The sequence below is a fragment of the Helicoverpa armigera genome, chromosome 31 (genome assembly GCF_030705265.1).
Source record: "Helicoverpa armigera isolate CAAS_96S chromosome 31, ASM3070526v1, whole genome shotgun sequence".
NCBI lineage: Eukaryota > Metazoa > Arthropoda > Insecta > Lepidoptera > Noctuidae > Helicoverpa > Helicoverpa armigera.
The window spans coordinates 1553281-1571547 of record NC_087150.1 but is presented as its reverse complement, the minus strand read 5'-3'; the positions used below and the strand labels follow the sequence as shown (position 1 = coordinate 1571547).

Sequence of the window (18267 nt, the reverse complement as noted above, 5' to 3'; positions counted from 1 at the left end):
AGGATGATGATTGGCAAACGATTTAATCAAAATGGCTGATTTTGGACGCCATATTGTATAAAAGAAAACAAAGAAATTATATGAACTGTGTAGACTAATAGCCAGTTTCTTCATCAAAAGTAAAAGCCAAAGTAATGTCATAAAGCAAAAGTAACGGTCAAATTAGTTTTATTTAATATCTATTAGTTTTGCTGTTACTTTAGCCTTAAAAAAACGAATGTGACCGTTACTTTTACTTTGGCTTAGTTTTTTTATAATATTTTATTTCTCAAATTACATACGCAAAACAGGCAGGCCCACAGCCCACAACTAGTATTACCCGTACAATATTTTTTCCCTTACTCACGTAGTTGTAAATCTTGTACCTAACTAACTTTAACGTGAAATATATTGAACCTTATTGTTCTGACTTCATGCTATTTCGTGCTATTGTTTCGTTACTTATGTTATTATGTTATTGTTAATATATAAGGTTAATTATTTTTTATGTTAGTCTAAATTGGGTAAAACTAAAGATAAACTATCTCCATACTTAGGACTTTTTAAACAAATTCGTAAAATATTTAAAAAAACGTCTGCTTATAATCATGTTTTAAAAGATGATTAAATACTTATTGTTGTTACTGTACCGTGTTTGCATCTATTTATGATTCATACACATTTTATTTTTACACGCTTTTTATTAGCTTCACCTGTATGTTTGTATGTTTGTAGGTTTGTATGTTTGTATGTTTGTATGTTTGTTTGTAACCGACTTCTTTGGGCGCGATTTTGACCCACTTTAAACGGCCAGATTTCGTTCAAACTTTGTAGATTTATTGAGGATCGATGACAATACACTAATTTGATAAAATTATTCCATTTTAACCGACTTCCCAAAAAGGAGGAGGTTACACATACACATCGATTACTCCGAGGTTTATAGACCGATTTACGTGATTCTTTTTTTGTTCGACTTGGAATAGCTGCCAATTGGTCCCATATTCATCAGGTCAGGATCTGATGATGGAAACCCTGAGAAATCGAGGGCAACCTTCAAAACTTGTAGGCATACATAGGGTAAAAACTTAACACTTAGGTGTACGCCTAAAAGCACTATTCAACTGTGAAGATTTGGAGCTGACCTGATGATGGAGACCAGAGAGGGTCGAGGGAACTCGACAACTGAATATGTAAACTACCTCGTGTTTGGGCTTAAATTATTTGTATTGACAAGACCTTTGCAACAGTGAAGGTTTGGAGCTGACCTGATGATGGAGACCAGAGAAAGTCAAAGGAACTCGACAACTGAATACCTATGTAAAATACCTCGTTTGGACTTATATTCTTTGTATTGATGAGAACTTCCCACTTGTATGGATAGTGACAACTATTCGTATCACTGAAAAGCTTTAAATAAATAACCTTTTTACAAAAAAATTAAACCGAGTTCCCAAAACACTAAAAAGCAAAAAAAAAACTAATTTTAGGTGCATCGGCCTAGAAGTCGGTGGCAAAATTAACTTAGTAACATCCATTAGACACCGACTTCTAGGCTTTTCAATTTGCAAAATATGATCTTTGTTAATTTATATAATTTTCATCTATAGTCGATAAGGTAAGAAAATTAATTAAAATTTTCTAGATTTTTTCTCTACAGTCGATAAGGCAGGACTCGATGTTAATTTTTATTTCCAATAATTATCTTTAGCCGTTTTCTCTAATATTGACAAATTTTTGTATACTAAAGAGAATTTTAATTCTACAAAACAAATAATAGTTTGAAAACAAACTAAAAAGTATTTCGATAATATCTTAAAAAGCACCCCACGCTTTTTTTTTAATATTTTTTTTGTATTCACACTATTATTAATTTATATTCATTGAAATTTTTAACACTGTTTTCTTAATTTAAATTCATTAAAATTTATTTCCTATTTTTTAGTTCGTTTTTCTATAAAAAGCGTGTTTTTTAGTTTTTTTAAACTATTATTTTTAAACTGAGATTTGTATCTAATTAAAAAATAATATCAAAATTGATCACTTTCAAGCGTACAGGAATAAATAGGAGCACTTCTCTACCTAATATTTTTGATATACTTATTTTTATTTATTTATTAAAAAAAAAAGTATAACCAACAAGGTGGACAGATGACCTTATAAAGGTCGCCGTCGACGCTGGATGCAGGTCGCTTCCAACAGGTATCTGTGGAGATCTAAGGGGGAGGCCTATGTTCAGCAGTGGACGTCCTATGGCTGAGATGATGAAAAAAATATATATATTTGTTATGTCTTTTCTCAGGCTCCAGGTAAACTGTCTCTCTGAGAACCAAGTTTCATTTAAAAAATCGGTTCAGTATTTCTATAATGTAAACACGACAGACCAACAAAGTTACTTTCGCATTTAAAATATAACTTAAGATTAGGAAGATATATTTAAACTTAAACTTAAAGTTAGTCTTACTAACTGAGGTGAGAACATGGTTAACAAACTCTCGGTTATAAATAAACTAAGTTAGCTAACTTAATCCTTTTACTTCAGTTTACTGTCGGCAGTTCTCACAGATTTTAACTGTAGTTCCACTAAGTTAGTAATTTAATGTATTAACTAGCTGTTTCCATGGAAACTAGTTCTCGGTTCCGAATCTTAGTAATTTTGTACACGCGAAAGTGTGTATGTATGTATGGATGTTACTTCCTCTTACAAGCAAAAACCGGCCAAGTGCGAGTCGGACTCGCGCACGAAGGGTTCCGTACCGATTTATAAAACGGACGAAAAAATCACGTTTGTTGTATGGGAGCCCCCGAAAATATTTATTTAATTCTAGTTTTCAGTATTTGTTGTTATAACGGCAACAATAATACATCATCTGTGAAAAATTCAGCCCTCTAACTATCACGGTTCATGAGATACAACCTGGTGACAGACGGACGGACGGACAGAGGAGCGAAAACAATAGGGTCCCGTTTTACCCTTTGGGTACGGAACCCTAAAAAAATTATTGTCATCATCATCCTTCTGCCCTTATCCCAATTTTATAGTTTTGTTTATATTTCGACGTCAGCCCACAATGGCCTTTACTAACTGTGACTAAACCTCAGATGAATGTTCGGTACTATCAGAATATACGGCCCTTGTACCAGCGACTGACGATTTATTAACTAGCTGTATCCCGCGGCCACACATCACACACTAGGCTAAAATATAGCCTACAACACCCACAAATAACATGGCTTTCTATTGGTAAAAGAATTTGTGAAATCGGTTCAGCAGTTTCTGTGATTTAGCTGCTAGAAAGAAACTATCATAGTTTCATTTTTCTGGCGTTGGCTTTGCCGCGCGATTTCACCCGTTTTCAACCTTCCCTGTCCCGGATAAAAACCAGCCAAGTGCGACTTAGAATCGCGCTCGAAGGATTCCGTACTATTATTTATAAAACGGACAAAAAAATCACGTTTGTTGTATGGGAGCCCCCCAAAATATTTACTCAATTCTAGTTTTCAGTATTTGTTGTTATAGCGGCAACAAAAATACATCATCTGTGAAAATTTCAACTCTCTAACAATCACGGTTCATGAGATACAGCCTGGTGACAGACGGACGGACGTACAGAGGAGCGAAAACAATAGGGTCCCGTTTTACCCTTTGGGTATGGAAGCCTTAAAAGTAGCTTAAACTTCCTCAATAAACGGGCAATCTAACACTGTATTTTTAAATCGGTCCAAAAACTATAGTTCCTGTGATTAACTGAAAGAAATAAACTTTTCATCCCACCATCTCGGAAAGAGTAGTTTTACCCTTTCATATCTGAGCGCAAAAGTCGTTTTTATCCTCTAGAGCGGCAAAGTGATTTGAATTTAGAACATCGTGTGCAATACTCCATTTGTGACAATCTTGATAAGACTTTTCAAACAAATACACATTAAACAAATAAAATACTGCTTAAAATAATTATTTAATTAAATAAGTAATTTTTATTATTGGTTTTACATATATTTTTAACCTCGATTCATTTTTAAACTGAGTTTTCAAATAAAATGGTCCTTAATAGGTACTTCTTTTTAATTTGATACTCATATGGGCGCGCCATTTTGTTTTTTAGCATCTAGTGTAATTTCCTCGATGAGGTGGGATGAAAAGTTACGTGTTGCACTCGAGTGCAAAGATTTTTCACCTTGTGCTCTTTTGATTCCCTCGCTATCGCTCAGGATTCTAATTATTGAAACACTCGCTACGCTCGTGTTTCAATTTTAGAATCCTTCGCTTGCTCGGTCATCAGAATTGAGCCCGCGGTTAAAAAGCAACTTTGCACTCTTGTATAACAAATAACTATTTCAGCATTATAATGTTAACAATATATAAAGTGGGTACCTTCCTAACTCATAACAGAATGCAAGTGAACTCCGAGACTATTATTTATGAAGAAAACCAGTTATTTCTAACGCAATATTTCACAACAAAATGCTCTGAAAGTTTCAGAAGGAAACGCCACAAGATGCTATCATACTTTATTTGAGAAGAGAAGAAAATAAACTACAATAAGTAGACTGAAACAAGAACGATTTGTCTAGCCTTTTCTCAACTATGTTGGGGTCGGCTTCCAGTCTAACAGCACGCAGCCGAGTACCAGTGTAACCCAGCTACCTGGGCAATCCAATACCCCTTTGTAAAACTGGTGTGAGACTTACTGACTTCTGACTACCCGTAACGACTGTCAAGGATATGACAGTAAAGTATGATATGGTGTGACAGTAGAGAACTAAATATGAGTAGTTACCTACTTCGTGACAGGGGCGACGAATTGGTCAACAATAATTCCATAACCGGCACGCGCATCTAAGGCGCCAAAAGGGGTCGGAGCGTCTGAGCGGGGCGAGGATAACAATACGCGCGCTAGCTTAAGGTGTCTACACACCAAAGCCGCTGATGCCGGCGGCACAGCCCGGCGGCCCAACCCGCCGGCCGTATTTTGTACAATCATGCCGCCGGCTTTCATAGAGTATTTGACAATTACTAGAACACCACATGCCGCGGCAGTCGTGCCGCCGGGCTGTGCCGCCGGGTCAGCGGCTTTGGTGTGTAGACCCCTTTATAACTAAAAGTCGTAAGCGACAAAATGGTTTTGTAATTGTATTATTTAGAAATGATAATTTGATAAAAATTCCTTCTACAATTTTAAAGAGTATGTACATACTCAACTACTAAAAAAGTTAAGAGGCTTAAATCGGTCCCGTTTGCCCATAATATGTGAATCTCTTTTTAAAAAGAGGTATGTTTGATATATTTTTCTCTGTTATAAAAGTTACCCAATCATGTTTCTACTTCTAACAAAATAAGGTTTATATCATGAACTTTCAGGTAACCAAGTTGTATTTTGATCCGTTTTGTATTTACTGAGAAAAATTGAGATCCTTGGCGCCAAAAATTCCAATTCGTCCTCTATTTTAGCTTCACCTTTACTTTAGCCGAAATAAAAGAATTAGGTACGCACTCATTCAGCAATATTTTTTCTAGACAAAAACAATTTGTCTATCTGTCCGAACCATTCCCACTTCACGGTACATTTGATGACTTATTTACGAAACATTTCATTTATACATCCTATGTATACATACCTACTACTGAATGAAAACCAAACATAATTTTGATCGTTTGTACCTACACATAAGGTTCCTAAACTACTAAACTGATTTGAAAACTTACTGTTTTAAAACTACACTCTTCCCGAGTAACATATTCTATACTTTATCCCAGTACTGGCAGTAGTTCCCACGGGACACAAGAGAAACCGCGGGCAAACATCTTCTTCTATACAAACACAGCTATTTTACATACAAAATCCGATTTCTCGACGAAACTCGGTGTAAATCCGTGATACACTATCTGTCAATGTGACGTTACCACAGATTTATGTAGCTGTACCCAGCAACAAATGTGCTGGGTTCATTTCACTGACGTCCAGGGGCCCGATTCTACTAATTTTACTTAAGCATCACACGATCCACATTCGACTGAGATCCAATCACGACTCAATTACGATTGAAACGTATATATGTGGCATTCCGCTATTTTTTCTTGAAAATAAACGTTTTTATCCCTTTCATTCAATAATGAATCATATTGTCTGCAAATTATTTACGATTGCAATATGATTGTAGAGCAAACTGCCGTATCTATAGACCAAAATCACCAAAATAGCCGACCAATCGCAAACCAATCGAATGTCGTTGGAATACGATTGGTCGTAGCAGAATGCCCGATATGGTTAAAACTGCTATTGCGATTCAATTTCTATTCAATTTTGACATTATTATATTAACTTAGGAGAATCGGGCCCCAGATCTCCTTAGAGTACAGCCGCCTTGGCCGATAATCGGTTTTGGACGCCATTAATGAGTTATAATATAAGTCGGCAAGTCAAGAATGTCCTCCGTACCTATTAATAGTTAAAATTTATAGTCAAGGTTTAGCAATAGTTACTTCTCTAATACAAAGGGTTGATCCCCGACATAGTAAAGCCATTACGAAATTAAACTAATTGAACTAATATTAATGGATTTGGGACGCGACCGGGCTGGAAACTAATACTAGAATTTAGTAGGTAGTGGTTTCACTCCCTATTTACTAGGGATACTGGGTATTTGCAAAATTCAAAGCATCCTATAACATGGTAGTAAATATAATAAAGGATTTTTTTTTGTTTGTTTGTACCCAAAGGGCTCCGAAACTACCGTACCCAGGTCAGTTTGGAAGCTACGTTGTTCTCGGGTAGAATCCCTACCTACTAATATTATAAATGCGAAAGTAACTCTATCTGTCTGTCCGCTTTCATGTCTAAACCACTGAACTGATTTTAATAATATTTGGTACAGAGATAGAGTTGACCTTGAGAAAGAACATAGGATAGTTTTTATCCCGGACTTTTGAAGAATAGGGTAGTTTCCTAAAAAATAATAATTAGTCCGTCTTGTAGATTGTCCAAAATTAAGCGATACGTATTTTTTCTTTTTTAAATTGGATCAGAACTTGTTAAGATATAGCGTGTTAAAGTTGAGTGTGACGTCACAAGTTGCTACAATTTTCAGGACACTGTGACGTAAAAGGCCCCCACTCCTAATTTTTGAAGTGTATTATCTTTGTCATTTTATGTTTAATTAAAAAAAGAAAAAATACGTATCCAATATTTTTTGATTATCTAAAAAGCGGACTAAATATTATTTCATTATTTCGACCCTGGACAGGAAATGCGATATAACCGAACTCTACGCGGGCAAAGCCGCGGGCGGAAGCTAGTAGGCTATATTTTGTCCAGTTACGGGAAAAATTTCCCCCGAAACGAGAGTGAAACCGCGGGATGACCACTAGCAATATAATAGTCAAAGTCAACTTCTTTCTCTGTTAAGAAGGTACCTTATTCCCGGATAACATAGGCTTTATTTAATCCAGATACGCTAGTGAAAAAGCGGTTATAAGCTAGTCGTTTAAAAAAACCGGCCAAGTGCGAGTCGAAATCGCGCACGAAGGAAAACAATAGGGTCCCGTTTTACCCTTTGGGTACGGAACCCTAAAAATAAAGCCTATGCTTTATTTAATCCAGATACGCTAGTGAAAAAGCGGGAATAAGCTAGTCGTTTAAAAAAATGGCTACTTATTTACGCTAAAAACAAACCTAATTATTAAAATAGTCCAATATATTTCGCGAAAAAACAATGAAATAAATACAATCGTATTTAATGCCACGACACGTCTCGTTGGTAAAATATTATTATTAACAATGTCTGCACACTGCAAACAGTTAGTCGGCCGATAGTTTGTTGGGCTCATAAATTAGTATGAAGATGAATGGTAGTACGCACATTACTAAGATCAGGTATTTAGCCGGTATCAGATTGACTGAGATTGGAAATCAAGATTTTATTTAAAAAAAACTAGCGTCCCGTTGGAACTACAGCCCGTACCGGGATAAAATATAGCCTATGTTACTCGCAGATAATACAGCTTTCAAATGGTGAAAGAATTTGTAAAATCTTTCCAGTGGTTTTTGACTTACAAACCGACAAACAAAAATATATTTTTCCCCTTTACAATATTAATATAGTTATCGGCACGAATCTTGAGCTCTGACCTACATCTGCGCAGAAGTGATTTATTAGCAAAGAACCAATCCCGAGTGACGGCTATGACGCGATGCGCTGCGGGCCAATCACCGCTTTAGCCCGCCCCCGTGCCTCACTTCATACCACAAAAGGGACCCAATAAATTACTTCTGCGCACGTGAAAGTCAGCGCTCAAGATTCGTGCCGATGATTATACCAATAGAAAGATTTTTACTTACCATCGGGTCAACTATCGGCCGATTGCTTAGTCTGCAGTCGGGTAGTCTAACGCAACTGTCCCGCGCTGTCAACGTGACAATTTATTGCAAATGGCGGACCATCATGGCCGACGCTTTGTTTTGTAAAGAATAATTTACTGTATTGCGCGTTTTTGGTGGGTTTTTGGTTTAATGATTGAAAGGTGATAGTTTTTTGAGCTTCGTAGTTTTGGTTTACCTTTCAAGTGCATAATAATACTTCATCCATTACCTACTATAAGTACAGTCAACTTCATGTCAGTGGTAACAGTTTTATAGGAAATTCGTACTTATTACTATTGAGTTAAGGTGCATGACAGTTGCCACTGATGTGCAGCCTACCGTACATACTACTTAATATTATAACGCCGAAGTTTCTTTGTTTGTTCAAACTCGGTAATTTCAGGAACCGGCGCACAGTGGTTTCATTAGAACAAGCTAGCTAGACAAAATTATTTATTGGGGTATTTTGCTTCGTATGGCTTTATTATGATATTCTAATGCGGTTTTAGCACCAAACACCCAAATAGGAGGGAGGGAGGGTCACGTGCACCAAAAAAAAACAAAAAATGACAAAAAATATTTCGTTTATGACGGACAATGAAAAGACAACAATAAATAAAATTAATAATTCTCATAAAATACTCAACTACTAATAGCCTAGCTACTAATTACACAATGGGACAGTACTTTTTATCAATATTTTTAACTGCAACTAATAACAAAGTTAGATAAGGTACACATTCTTATAAATTGATTAGTACAATATTATTTAGAGCTCTATTGATATTTTGATAAAAACTACTATGACTTACACTAGAACTTACATTTACAGAAGGAGGGGGGGGGGGCGCTGTCTTTTGTATTTTTTTTTGACGTTCGAAAAGTGCTGTTTTGCAGCCAAGTTTGAATAAATGAGTTTAGATTTTGATTATCACTGGAACTTCCATAGCACCCCCATTTGCTTATAAGGGATAGTGATGAACCAGGAGTTACAGATTTTAAATATTTGGCATTTTTTAAGATTTTGCATCTACGTAATATGCCAAAGCCTCTTCCTTTGACACACATCTCGATTCTTCGCGTACACTCACACTTGCTTTCATTATTTGGCACTTTTCAGGACTTTGACTTGCATCTTTAATCACAGAAGTTCCGATGTCCAGACAATCGCGCTGATAGTTCAGCAGCCACTATTAACTGGTTTACATCCCGTGTTTGAAGAAGGTCGTCCACGCGCCTCCTTTTCGTTTTTTCACTAGCTTCAGTAAAATCCACCGATGGACGCCCAGAAACCGAAGTCTTACTTGATGATGATGGTGCTGAGTAGTAGATGGATACTCTGAACGAAAAATCACCAGATAACCACTTAGAATTCTTAGTCAGAAAACGATCGCGACGCTTTCCAGAACTTTAACATTTCTCTACAAATTTGGATGACAATCTTCCAATTGTCATCTAGACACACGGCAGTGTGTCCGCCAAGTTCGAGCAAAAAAAGCGACACACCGGCCGTGGGTTATATTACACGAACCATTTCGGGCCAAATTCGACCCCCCTGTAACTCAAAATCTATTTTATTTACGCATATCAAATTTCTAGTATCTGTTGAGACCCCCTCACTTATCTAAAATACAAAATTTCATGAATATACCTATTGTAGGTCTTGAGATATTGACGTCAGAAAATCGCTATTTTTACTATACACTCACTGACTGACTGACTGACTGACTGACTGACTGACTCACTCATCAAAAACCTAGACCACTTCTGATGGTCGTATTGACTTGAAATTTGGCATGGAGGTAGGTCTTTATGTCAAGGTAAAGGGAAAAATCTGAAAATGGCCAAGTGTGAGTCGGTTTCAAAATAATGAAGGTGTTTTATACCCGGTGTAAAGGACAATGCCAGGGTGTGGGCTCAAAGTTTGCCCAGCAGTGGGAGTAGTTCCAGGGGGTTCCATAGTGCACTTTGAACACGTAATGCAAATATTTTTGAAATCGCTCCCTGGAGTCCCGAGGAAAACCGGTTCAAATATTCCACATGAACAGTCGCTTTACAAAGCTTGAGCCATTTGTCCAGTAGTGGGAGTGGTCAAAACAGGTTCTTGACTTTAGTCTTAACACGAAATTAAAATATTTTTGAAATCGGTCCCAGGGGTCCCGAAGAAAACCGGTTCAAATGTTCTCCATAGTTAGTCACTTAACAAAGCATGAGCCATTTGCCCAGTAGTGAAAGTGGTCGAAATAGGTTCTTTACTGCACTGTTAACACGAAATCCAAATATTTTTGAAATCGGTCCCAGAGGTCCCGAGAAAAACCGGTTCTAATGTCAAACTCGAACAGTCACTTTATAAAGCTCAAGCCATTTGCCCAATTGTGGGAATGGTTAGAATAGGTTCTTTACTTCACTGTTAATACGAAATCCAAATATTCTAGAAATCGGTCCCAGAGGTCCCGAGAAAAACCGGTTCTAATGTTCTCCTTAGATAGTCACTTAAAAAAGTCTTTGGCATTTGTCCAGTAGTGGGAGTGGTCAAAATAGGTTCTTTGCTTCACTCTTAACATGAAAATAAAATATTTTTGAAATCGGTCCCAGGGGTCCCGAGGAAAACCGGTTCAAATGTGTCACGTGAACAGTCTGTTTACAAAGCTTTTGCCATTTGTCCAGTAGTGGGAGTGGTTGGAATAGGTTCTTTAATTCACTCTTAACAAGAAATCAAAATATTTTTGAAATCGGTCCCAGAGGTCCCGAGGAAAACCGGTTCAAATGTTCTCCTTAGATAGTTACTTTACAAAGTCTTAGGCATTTGCCCAGTAGTGGGAGTGGTCAAAATATGTTATTTACTTCACTCTTAATACGAAACCCAAATATTTTTGAAATCGGTCCCAGGGCTCCCGCGAAATTAACCTGACAAGACTTTTCTTCCAATTAGGTCTCATACATACATTGTCAATCTCAACGCTCAGTATGTGGCGGTCTCTCCAGTAGTGGAAAATGTTGGAATGGGTTATTTTTTTTACTTACTGTGATTTTAAAATAAATTCTAAAAGCATTGGATTCTAATAAGAACTGACCCTGATTTCCCGAAAAAAAGGCAATTACCGCAGTACAAAATCTAGAAGATCAAGACTCCTGCGCTATGAGCTATCTACTAGAAAAATCTTATCAAGACGAATAAAATAAGCTCAAACACGAGGTAGTTAGTAGATACCGTTGAGGAGTTCCTTAGTCTCTCTGTCGCCTTCATCGTCAGGTCAGATCTTAACCTCCACTGTTTTATGGTGTCGGAGACATTTACTCAAATGACAGGGTTTTACTTGATATGTGCCTACAATTTTTGAGAGCTGCACCCGATTTTTTAGGGTTTTCATCATCAGACCCTGGACCGGATAATAAAGGAACCATTTGGGAAGTAAGCCCCTTGGAAAATGAAATAATTGTTTAAATCCTTTGGTAATCGGCGGAGTTATGCTCGTACAAAGGTAAAAAGAATATAAACGAACTGAGAACCTCCTCCAGTTTTGGAAGTTGGTTAAAAAAAAGTTGTCGTATACAACCCCTCGTGTTTGTCAATTAATATAATTAATTTCAATTAAGGTAATAAAAGTGGAATATTAAGAGTTCGTAAGCATATTTTTCGTAATATTGAATAAGAGTCAAACCAGTTTTTCTCAGGACTCCTGGGTTAGATTTCGAAATATTTCGGTCTGGGACCTATTATAAGCCTATGGAACATAATACACTATGCAGTTACTGTGGGCAACTCTTGAGCCCAACTTCCATACAAAGAATAGCATTGTCCTTTATACCCCTAAGGAACTAAAACGAACTAAATTTATCTATATTTATGTAATATATCTTCGAATGGTACAAAGGTTTGTATTTAGTCAAAGTAAAGTAAAAATCTGAAAACGGCCAAGTGTGAATCACTTTCGAAAATAACGAATGTGTAACTTTGATCCACGAACATTATATATGATAACATGTCATGTCAGTCAGTTGGTAAATCTAGTCCATTGAGTTAATCTAGTTCATTTCTTTGTAAGAAGCATAGCGCATATTTAAAAATCTGAAAGATAGTATAAATGAGACATTTCTTAACTAACTTCATCATAAGAAAAAAATAAAATAAACAACCTTACAAAAATAAATGAAATCCCACCCAAAACAAAAATGTGAAAGACTACCAAGTTCGATAATATGGGAATGCTTCGCCTATAAAAGAAGTGAGATCTGAATAAGTACCAAGTTCCATACACATACCTCAGTTAAAAATAGTTACTTTTTAATGATGTTACTTGGCAAGTTTTAATAGAAAATTAAATACTTGATTCATTGCGTTTAGTAGGTTTATAACAAGGTGTATGAAAACTTGCCAAGTGACATCATTAAAAAGTAACTATTTTTAACTGAGGTATGTGTATGGAACTTGGTACTTATTCAGATCTCACTTCTTTTATAGGCGAAGCATTCCCATATTATCGAACTTGGCAGTCTTTCACATTTTTGTTTTGGGTGGGATTTTAATTTCCGGCGCAGATGCTTCCGTGATATTCCCAAGATCACGTTTCATCGATAGAAAGTCATATAGTCTACTATTACGATTCTCTTTGGGATGTTTCTGCCATTCATCAAAAAACTCCTTTTTTGAGACTGAGAACTCGTATTCTGAAACAACAGACAGAATGACAAAGTTGCACTCAAATGCGCGGATCAAAATGAGTAAAATATAAAAGCTAACAGATATGGCTGTAATACATATCATTTTCAGCCCGGGTACATAAGGGTACAAGTACTTTCTAGTCCAATTAATTCAGAAAATTGACCAAAAATAACATACTCTTTAAAACTCTAGGTATTTAAAAACAGTGCGGTGAAAGTATATCTATTTTCTAACTAGAATTGAAAAGTACATACCTTTTACTTGAAGATCCATCACTAACACTTTTCAAAAAACTTAAACTCACTGTCATATGTTGTTACTTCGATAAGCGCAAAAATGCGAGTAATAAGTAATTTTTTACCTCTCCTCTTTTATACTGCCCTCATTATCTTACCAGTAGTTGACATAGAAGCAAAACAATTCTTAGAATTGGGACATGCATTTATGTGGCTCTAGGCTCATGTGATATATTCCAGGAAATTCAACAGTGACTTTTGTCTAGCTAGCTTGTTCTAATGAAAACACAGTGCGGCGTCCCGAGATCGAATTTGAAAAATTATGTCAGCCGTGGATGGATAGTATGGAAGATAGTTAATCTGAGAAGGCTATAAGTTACTTTTTATCCCGCTATGCGGAGTTATTACCATGGGACTCGGGAGAAACCGCTTTTTAAGAGCTGGCTATTTACGCTGTATTAATGAGACAGCACTCTGCATAAAGTAAAAGTAGACCGCCGCGCCACCTGCAGGAAATATCTTAACTAACTACACAGAGAGAAAGCTCCCAAAACGTTCCACAACTCAATTCGCTCAACGCTCAACAGATGGCGTTAATTTCAAAGATGACATGGTACTCAAAACGTTAGATAGATGGCGCTGTATCAACAAAATCTTCCTCCTTAGAAAACATAGTGAAGGATTGTAGGTATTATAGATGGCGCTACAGTTAAACAGTATTCATGTTTTCGGTTATTAAAAGTCTTAAAAAATGATATTACAAACTCAAAGGCTTCTTATAACATAGTTTTGTATTAAACAACTTCCGACATTTGTTCTTGTATAATAATAGGTACGTACACATGTAGAACCATTCTCATTTATCGGTAGGTAAAATAATTTGCTCTTAATGAAAATATAGCTTCAAACATCTCATCACGTCTGCTTTCGTGATTTGTCTCACAAAAGATTTTCAATTTGACTTTAATATGCCTAGGTATAACGTTCGATTACAATGATGACGATCTTCATTACGAAGTCGAGTATTTTTCTTTGTGACACTTCTATTTTCCTTTTTACCACCAGGGGCCCGATTCTGCTGAAGTAAGGTAATAATGTCAAAATTGAATAGAAATTGGCAGTTTTAACCTTAGCGGGCATTCTGCTACTAATATAAGACCAATCGTATTCCAACGACATTCGATTGGTTTGCGATTGGTCTGCAATTTGGTCTATACAGTAGTCTGCTCTACAATCATATTGCAATCGTAATTCATTTGCAGACAATATGATTCATTATTAAATGACAGAAAAGGATAAAAACGTTTATTTAAAAGAAAAAATAGCGGAATGCCACATACGCTTCAATCGTAATTGAGTCGTGATTGGATCTCAGTCGGATGTGAATCGTATGTCACTTACGTAAAATGAAGAGAATCGGGCCCCTGGACTATCTACTTCTGAAAAAAGTCGAACATTTTCATTGTAAGTGAGACTTTTATTTTCTCTTTAACACCTGATTTTCATAACCTTACAAATATGTTTCAAGAAATGTGTAAATATCGACTGTTTCTTTAAAGAAAAATAAAAACAGAAAGCAGACTTCACAATCTGCTTCTTATACCAATTTCTATCGAGTATTGAACATTGTATTGAACTACAATTTCCAATATTCGGAAAATTGGCTTTCAACATCAACGAATTTAGTTTTCTGAATATCTGATCTGGATTTTCATAAGTGTTTACAAAATGTTAGCGATGAAACGTGTTGGGAATATTTTAATTATATTAAAATTACCTACTATGCATATTTTTTCGGATAAAAAAAACCAACTGGATCAAAAATAATAGTACCGATTTGAAAAATAACATGCAGGGGCCCGATTCTGCTAAGTTAATAGTGTCAAGATTGAATAGCAATTGAATCGCAATAGCAGTTTTAACCTTAGCGGGCATTCTGCTACTAATATAAGACCAATCATATTCGATTACTTTGCGATTGGTCTGCCATTTGGTCAGTTGTTCTGTCGGTACTACAATCATATTGCAATCGTAAATAATTTGCAGTGCAATATCATTCATTATTAAATCACAGAAACGAATAATAAGGTTTATTTCAAAGAAAAAAATAGGGAATGCCACATACCTACGCTTCAATCGTGATTGAGTCGTGATTGTATCTCAGTCGGATGTGAATCGTATGTCGCTTGAGTAAAATTAGGAGAATCGGGCCCCTGGTCATGCCTTTATCACATTACTTACAATCAGAGTTCGGGAACGTCTTGGGTACGTATAGACCAAAATCACCAAAATAGAAGACCAATCGCAAACCAATCGAATATCGTTGGATTAGGTACGATTGGTCTTATATAGTAGCAGAATGCCCGATATGGTTAAAACTGCTATTGCGATCATATTGCGATTCGATTTCTATTCAATTTTGACAATATTAAATTAGGAGAATCGTGTCCCAGTAATGTACTGTAATGGTCTCACCTGGTTGTGGGTTGAGTCTTCGCTTGACATACTCCATGAACTTCTCCGTGAGGCCTCGCTTCTTCGAGTCTTTCTCTTCTTTGTCATTCTGAAACAAACGAAGTGTTTTCATAATTAGGTATAAGGTACGCATACACATCATAAGGTTTGTGAGCTTGGTTGTGTGTCTTCAGGCGTATTTTTCTGACGGACTTTAGCTCGGGGATAGTTTAGCTTACCATCATCCTCCGAGCCTTTTTCCCAACTATGTTGGGGTCGGCTTCCAGTCTAACCGGATTCAGCTGAGTACCAGTGCTTTACAAGAAGCGATTACCTATCTGACCTCCCCAACCCCTTAGTTAGACTGGTGTCAGACTTAGGTACTGGCTTCTGACTACCCGTAACGACTGTCAAGGATGTTCAATGACAGCCGGGACCTACAGTTTAACGTGCCATACGAAACACAGTCAATAGTTTAGCTTCCCATGCTTGAAAGAATTCTTCCGGTTCCGGTTCAGTAATTTTGGAGCCAAAAGGTAACAGAAGATTACCAATTCTCACTTCAAAAACTTACAACCCAAGAATTACCATAATAAAATCATCTAATACCTACGCGGCCAATATTGGCCACAAGCCAAACGTTGGCCCAACACGTTTGCAAATGACGCGTTAAGCCGCACGTGCGTATTGCAAGTTATACGACAAACGTGCTCGACATTGTTAGAGAATATCTTTTGGATTTTTGTGATTTTAGAGCAACAATTTTTGCCAGTGAAAATAATTTTTACAAGTTTTTATTTAAATGAGAAACTGGTATGTACGGTTGTCTTGATACTTAATGCTCATCATCATCTTCCGAGCATTTTTCCCAACTATGTTGGGGTCGGCTCCCAGTCTAACCGGACGTAGCTGAGTACCAGTACTTCACAAGGAGCGACTGCCCTGTCTGACCACCTCAACTCAGTTACCCGGGCAACCCAATACCCCTTGGTTAAACTAGTGTCAGACTTACTGGCTTCTGACTACCCGTAACGACTGCCAAGGATGTTCAATGACAGCCGGGACCTACAGTTTAACGTGCTATCCGAAACACAGTGAAACATGGAACACAGTTTAACGTGAACAACTTCCCATAACAAGATAAAATACAGAACATGACTATCAAATCCGTCACGACATTACCAGGACCCATAATTTACGGGTGATATCGCTTTAACACATTTTATTGGCTATTTTTCTTGGAACACAGCCAATTCAGCTCGTTTGCAGTTTTTTAACGCTTTTTGTACTGTTAAAGCTGATTTTAGGAAGCATTTTTTATCTCTTAATTAGCTTTTACTACGGTTTTCTTACGATAAAAATACCCCACACTATACCCAGCGCAGTGAATCAATCAACGTTTTTTTTTTTTGTCTATGACGATGACTGTTTATGAGCATCCAAACTTAATTTGTGCATATCGTAAAATAGAAATCAGAGCAACGACGGATATATTCTATTCTATATAAGAAACTTTTGACACTTTTGTTTTGCGTAAATACTGACGTTTAGTTTCTTCGACTACCGCTAGATGTCGCTATTCTCAACTTCTGAAACTTAACTTAATATTTAGGTTGCAATCTGCTAGTTAAGCACCACTTATGTTTGTTCGAGATTGCCATGAATCTTAACGTTGAGTGACTTAACTGTAGGTGATAATATAACTGGTACAGTCAACTTCAGGTCAGTGGTAACAGTTTTATAGGAAAATCGTATTTAATACTATTGAGTTAAGGTGCATGACAGTTACCACTGATGTGCGGTCTACCGTACTTCTTTCTTTGAAAAGGCTAGGGAGATGATGAATTATGATTTTTTGCGTTGCATTTTCAAAGTAAACAGTAGTTATAATAACAAAAACCGGTAAAGTGGGAGACGGACTCGCGCACGGAGGGTTCCGTACCATAATATATAAAACGGACAAAAAAATAATGTTTGTTGTATGGGGCCCCAAAATATTTTTTAATTCAAGTTATTATTAATATTCATCATTATTAAGTTTCAGTACTTATTTGTTTTTAAGTCGGAGTCCAAATACCCCAAGCAAATGAAGTCAGATACCTTGGGATTTATCTTGATCGGCGTCTCACCTGGAGGAAACACATTTTCACCAAGCGAAAGGCACTAGGGATCCAACTGAGAAAGATATACTGGATGCTTGAAAAAAGATCACAGCTGTCCATGGAGAACAAACTCCTGTTATACAAGTGTATACTTAAACCAATCTGGACTTACGGAATCCAACTATGGGGCACAGCTGCCAATTCGAACGTGGAAATACTCCAGAGGTTTCAGTCCAAAATCCTGAGGATAATCGTAGACGCTCCATGGTTTGTAACATATCAGCAAATACACCACGACCTTGAGATCAGGACAGTCCAAGAAGAGATCAAACACTCAATGAAGTCCTACAGGAATAGACTGAAAAACCATCCAAACATTCTGACTACGCAGTTGATGAGCCTTCCATTCGGGAGACTAAAGAGAAAGACTCCTAGAGATTTATAGGGATCTATTTAACATAAAGGGAGCTGTCGCT

General features: G+C 36.8%; 1 protein-coding gene and 1 long non-coding RNA gene across 2 annotated transcripts in view; one reads left to right on the top strand and one right to left on the bottom strand.

Moving 5' to 3' along the window:
- LOC110382366 (Kv channel-interacting protein 4) overlaps window positions 1–15793 on the bottom strand; it is a 113730-nt gene extending 97937 nt beyond the window's left edge. Inside the window, exon 1 of the mRNA XM_064043407.1 lies at window positions 15711–15793. Coding sequence (XP_063899477.1) covers window positions 15711–15747 — 37 coding nt within the window. The 5' untranslated portion in view covers window positions 15748–15793. The remainder of the gene's footprint in view (window positions 1–15710) is intronic.
- LOC135119227 (uncharacterized) overlaps window positions 1–18267 on the top strand; it is a 233682-nt gene that overhangs the window by 177636 nt on the left and 37779 nt on the right. The gene's annotated exons all lie outside the window — the stretch shown is intronic.